The sequence below is a fragment of the Boleophthalmus pectinirostris genome, unplaced genomic scaffold, assembly GCF_026225935.1.
Source record: "Boleophthalmus pectinirostris isolate CB_2022bp ecotype Guang Dong unplaced genomic scaffold, ASM2622593v1 HiC_scaffold_21, whole genome shotgun sequence".
Taxonomy (NCBI): Eukaryota; Metazoa; Chordata; class Actinopteri; order Gobiiformes; family Gobiidae; genus Boleophthalmus; species Boleophthalmus pectinirostris.
In genome coordinates, this window is record NW_026571175.1 from 289224 (window position 1) to 295254 (window position 6031).

Consider the following 6031-nt stretch of genomic DNA (forward strand, 5'->3'; position numbering starts at 1 on the left):
TATGTATTTCATTCACACGTTTGAGTAACTGTTTATTAGACTGTTTATTATTGGTCTGTCTAGTGTTTTTTGTAGCTCTGTTCCACCTTGTTATGTCATGAAATGGTAGTTTTCAAGTTAACAGCTCCTTTGACCTTTTGTTCAATAGAGACTGACAAATCCAGGGCTGAAATGATCCAAATTATGCAAGTGAATGTGAATGGAGTTTACAAACACAGTGGCGAACTTCCTGTATTACCACACGACATCACAAGGATTGTTTTCTGTTTGAGAGATGTGCAGGGTTCGTGCGTTAAACTTGTGTGAATAAAACAAAACACAACTCCAGGTATGTTTGAAATGGGGAAAATAACATAAAGAAAAGGCGTAATACGAGCACTTAAGAGCCGAACTGTGAAACATTCAGGCAAAAAATACGCATGAAAATTCGCTTCGCCTTTTTTTTTTTTTATGTTGTATGGTCCTCTGCGGCCTCCGTGTGATGTCGTGGCGTTGCTGTGCTGTCACTTGTGCGCTCACAGTCCACACTGCACCACTTTAACGGACTTTAACCGCACATCATCAGCACTTTAGCGCCAATACCCCCGCTCCCGTGATCAGCGCCGTGTACCGAGGAGAGCCTCTGCGTGGGAGCCGTGACCGGAGATGAGGCGCGCCAATCTCGGTACGGACACACCAAAGATCGTATAAACACACTGTAGATGGCACGCAGTCGCCGTACGGACACACCGTAGCCCGAACGGATACACCATAGATCATATAAACACACTGTAGACCGCACGGATTCGCCGCACCGACACCTGCTCCATGTTAGCTGCACATTAGCTGCTGTTAGCTCTCCGCTGTAAACCCGTTGAAGTTCCGTTACGCGCTGAAGCCTTTACCTTTGCGGTCATTTTGTTGTGTGGAGTGGACGTGTGGGCAGCCAGTATTTGAAGAATTCTCCCTGTCTTAGTTGGTAGTAGAGGCAGTAACACATAATTGTTACTAAATGTAATTAAATTTAACTCATGTAAAGTCAAAACAAAACTTCTTTTGACGCTGGTCTGGTCTTGGAGCCAAGTCTCGCTAAAGAGTATTCTATAATCATTTGTAATACCGTGGGAAAGCACTTGCATGTGTTGTAATATGGGTTGTAGGATCTAGTCACTCGAAATGACCAGGTTCAACATGTGAGAATATACAAACATAAAACTGACTAATCTAATCAGCAGCCCCCTCTGGGAATATGACATAATCACATGCTGAATCTGGAGAGGATTGAACTCAGGGAAGATGGGGAGTCAATCATTTCTCTTTGTTTTCTAGTAAATCTGTTGTTTTTGCATGAACTCCTGTGCTGTTCATAATTTACTAGTATTTTGTCAGATACATGGTCAGATAGAGACTATTTAGTGTGTGAAAAACATGCAAGAAGATTATGGAAGATGTTTGTGCTTTACAGACGGACATAACAAAAGTTAGATTTTTACACTTGTTCTGCTGTTTTAACATTTCAGCTAATCTGATTCAAGTCATCCCAGATACATAATGTGTAGAACTTACTTCAGAGTGACATACATATCACTCTGTCTTTAGTAAGGTTAACAGTCCTAAGACACACAAACAAAATGTTATTGATTCATTTATTATGAATTATGCCTAAATGCTCTGTGTCCTCTTGGACCCCATCTCTGGTCATCTCATATAGTGGGGTCTGAGTTTTGTATTTGTGAATAGTTCAAAACAAAACTGGTAACAAAGGACTAATGAGTGTGACAGCTAGACCAGGCTGTCCCTCCACACTACTAACCGTGTCTTGTCTTACTGTGTCTCTGCTTACTATGTCTCTGCTCCCCGTGTGTCTCATTGTGTGTGTCTCACTGTCTCTCACTGTGTCTCTGTGGTGTAGGGGACAGCGGATCGGGGCACTATGTGGCCAGTGGCTACAGTGTGTACGAGGAGGAGAATGAGCAGCTCCAGGAGGGACTGAGGGCCAAAGTCAGCGCCCTGAAAAGTGTAAGTGCCCAGGCTCATACTGGTGCTGCTATAGGAGAAGACATCCACTCTGTCTGACCACTGTCCTCTGTCCCCCACAGCTGACCATCGACATAGGCACTGAAGTCAAATACCAGAACAAGATGCTGGAGGACATGGTCAGTGTTTGCCTATTAGACCTGGAGCAGTTTTGAGACAGAACCATTGAACCATAAACGATAACATTAAGGGTGCCACGTGTAACTTTTCTGGTGACGGTGTCGGGGACCGCTATCTCCATAGAGATGTTTTATATATATATATGTAATATAAAAAAATGTTATCAATAAATTGTTACTGATGCTTGCAATATATTGTGCAGTTCTGATGAAAGTAGTAGGAGGTGGATAGCTACAATACTAATAATTTTACAATCAACTCATTTAGTACATTGCTAGAAGTGCTGTAAGAATCTGTGCAATATAGGGGATTTGTAATAGGAATAGGATTCTAAATGTGTGTCACTCTCCGGTCACTGTTAAATGTTTGTACTATATGAGACTGTTCTCGTCTTTGTACATAGTGTGTAAGTAGTATGTGTGTGTGTTTTATAGGTCATTAGCCTGCAGGGGCTCTGCAGATGGAAATGAGCCCAAGGCCAATCTGGCGAATCCACTTTAGTCTAAATGTTCATTTTAATATGCATTGTTCCCATAAAAAAAAAATCGTGAGTTTGCGTGTTGTGCTGACTGTGTGCCTCTGTGCAGGACTCGGACTTTGACTCGACAGGCGGGCTCCTGGGGGCCACCATCGGCCGGGTCAAACAGCTGTCCAGAGGGAGCCAGGGCAAACTGCTGTGCCACATGCTGCTCTTTTGCCTCTTTGTCTTCTTTGTGCTCTACTGGTTTATCCGGCTCAGGTGACCGGCCGAGATAATGGACGTGTGTTTAGAGGCTATGGAGGAGGAGCCATGTACACAGGGCTCATCAGAAAAGACCATATCAGATTAGAACTACTGGCTCAGGAAAGAGCTTTTTATATTTTATATTTAACAGAAACTTTTCTGGTTGAGTGTACGCCACCTGTTGTGTCTCCATGGAGACGTCATTGTCTTGCCTGGAATGTCCCACAGTAGAGCATAAAGGACATTTATTTCCATGGAGAAAACAAGTTTGTTACAGGCAAGATCTGTGGAGAGGGAACCCTGCTCACAGTAATAATGCATGTTTTTCATGGTCCTTTTGTGCAACAATAATATCTCCATGGAGATGAGCTGAACCCCCAGAAAAGTTAGAGTGCTCCTTTAAATGAGTTTTCAGCATAGCCTACACAAGTGCTGCAAACATAAAGAGCCTGCATATTTTCTGATCTGATGTTGTGTTGCTTCCTCATTTAGGCTGAGTTCTCCTCTCAAACAGCAAACCCTGTGTTCCACCTTGTGACATCATGGGATAAAACAGGAAGTGACCCACCATTCTAAACTCCATACACTTTCACTAGAATCATTTGAGTAATTTCAGTCCTGGAATTGCCAAACTTTATTGAACTAAAGGTAAAAGGGGCTTTTAACTTGAAAACTACCACTACATGACATAACAAGGTGGAACAGAGCATTTTAAACTTTGGAAAAGGAACACAACTATATTTGTTTTTGATGAGGTAACATTATAACATGGTTTAAAGCTCACAAAAATCAATTTTGCGTAATATAGGACCTTTAATTGATGCTATTGTTTCCTCTTCAGAAACTAGTTTAATGCTGAAGGCACTAAGACTGGAGTCAATATAAGTAAAGAATGTTCAGCTCCTGACAGTGGTGTTTCTAGTCCTATGTCTGTTCACCTTACACTGTTCTAGTGCTCCACAGGACAGCCACACGTCACAAACCTCTTTTTCAGTTCCATCATTAGTGGTCAACTATTCGTGAGTCTCAGATAGTGTCACAGCATTCTAATAATTAATACAGATGAAGACTACTCAAATAATATTGCTAAGAATAGGGATACACTGATCTAGATTTTATTTCCATCAAAACAGAGTTAACTTAATACAACAGGGGTTTTCAAATTGGGTGAACGTGAGCCTCCCCTTAGACTAGGTAAAGACAGCCGAGCCCCCTCCCTTGTCCAAAATCCCATATGCCGGCCCTCCCCCACACAGGCCTTTGAAGTAAATGCATCTTTTGTGGTTCTGCTTAAAATGTTTTTATTAATGCCAAATAGAATATCCAGCACAAATTATATATGTTAGGTCATGGTAGGTGATAGGTAATCATTTGTATATTTGACTTTACACTCATTCCACCTGCCCGCTCCCGCATCGTGCAGTGCCGCTCCTGCCCGCGCCCACAATGAGCTTTCAGAATTTGTCCTGCGCTGCACTGTTTTGCGTCGGGACCCGCGGGAGAGCAGTGTTCTACCCTGAGACCGTGGAGTAGGTTGGCCACAAAGCGCGATCGGGCGACTACTGCGCTTGGCTCAGTGAAGCGCGGAGCTTTGTGCCGGTCCTTTCGCCCGTGGTCACCCGACGGTCTACGCAGGCGCACCTCCGGGCCCGTCCTGACACTCAGTCCTGGTTTAGTCCGCCTGTGTCGCACTATCCCAGTGGCTCTTTGGCTCACCTATTGAAAACCGCTGTACTATAAAATATAACACATAAATAGTCTTACATCCAAAAGTCCCAACCAAGATATAGACTGAACTGATATCATGGAACCTATAGCCAGTCCAGCAAATTTTCCAGAATCTGCGCCAATATTTGATACCAGTATTGTACTGGTGCATGCCTAGTAAAAATGCAGATATGCTGTAAGATATTGAGTTCCATGGTCTGCTCTCTAATAGATATATGTATTTTTTAAATCAAATAATCGTAGTATTTATCTTGACAGGCCTATCTTGCCCCTTTGTGGGTCTATGACATTACTGTCTAAAAACTGTGAACCACCAATGCAATAATATTTTTACCTTAAAATACCCAAGAAGGTAGTGTTCTGTATGTCAAACTGCAAGCTATTTTTTCCAAAATAAAACCTATTTCAGAAGATTCCCTGGCACCACGGCACAGGTGGTGAACAGGATACAGGAGACGTGTCCAGTGCCCACGCAGCTGCCACCTCAGCCTCTTTTCTTACTTCTACTACTTTTGTGTACTGGAGTTTGGACTTTTCACTCTCAGCTGTAAATGGAATAGAACTACTATTCAATGGTTAAAATATGCATATGTCATGATAAATGTTTATAACCATTAAATCTTTATTTTACAAACATGTTGTGTTGTATACATCCACGTGAAGCTGAAAGCTGTCATTTGTATTCTGTAAATCACTTCCTGAGGTTAGGCTGGGCTCCATCAACACTAAAAAGTACTGTGCATAAAGGTTGTACAGTAGTGCAGCAACTAACCTGTCGACTAGTCAAGGATTATTTGGACATTTTAAATAAATTATCACACAAATAAAGGTTGATTGATATATGTTGACTGAAGGCTTCTACATAGACAGTATTTACTAATATATTTTTTATAGTGAACTAGTAATGGGTAGATTAACTGTGCAACAAGGCTGCAAAAATTATTATTTTTTTCAACATTTTGAATGTTTATTAAGTTATGGTGTACAGTTTTACATCATGTGTGGGAGCACATAGGCCTGTGCATTGCACAGAATCGTACAGCTAACCATATGGAGCGTTTGAATAGTGAGAGGAGAGATCGCTAGATTACACAAACCTTCAGCATTAAAAAAAACAAAAATAGGTGCACGTACAGTTATGGTAACAGAGGCATAACATCTAAAACGTCCAAAATCTCTCCAGGCATGTTTTTGATGAGGGAACAATGTCACTGCAAATTTCTCTGATTTAAAACAAAGATTTAAAACTCAGAACTAGTAAGTAGATAATACATCTGAAAACAAGATATGAGACTAGTTATTTCTAGTCTAGAGGTAGTTTATTTTAAGAGAACTTGTCAAGTAAAAATATTTTGCTGTGTGAACAGATCATTTCACTACTTTTAAGTCATTATCTGATAAATTAAGAGATAAATCTTGGTCAAGCTTTTTTAGAGTATATAA

General features: G+C 41.3%; 1 protein-coding gene across 1 annotated transcript; it reads left to right on the plus strand.

Moving 5' to 3' along the window:
* Window positions 1-448: 448 nt before the first annotated feature.
* Window positions 449-5222, plus strand: bet1 (Bet1 golgi vesicular membrane trafficking protein). Its single transcript, XM_020933328.2, has 4 exons — window positions 449-664; window positions 1892-1998; window positions 2079-2135; window positions 2724-5222. The coding sequence occupies exons 1-4, from the start codon at window positions 646-648 to the stop codon at window positions 2877-2879; spliced, it is 339 nt and encodes a 112-aa protein (XP_020788987.1). The 5' UTR covers window positions 449-645; the 3' UTR covers window positions 2880-5222.
* Window positions 5223-6031: the final 809 nt, after the last annotated feature.

What these genes read in the sequence shown, in the direction of transcription:
- bet1 (XM_020933328.2), top strand. An exon ending in AAGTCAGCGCCCTGAAAAGT is followed by an intron (nt 1,999 to 2,078) that starts GTAAGTGCCCAG and finishes TGTCCCCCACAG; the next exon opens with CTGACCATCGACATAGGCAC. An exon ending in ACAAGATGCTGGAGGACATG is followed by an intron (nt 2,136 to 2,723) that starts GTCAGTGTTTGC and finishes GCCTCTGTGCAG; the next exon opens with GACTCGGACTTTGACTCGAC.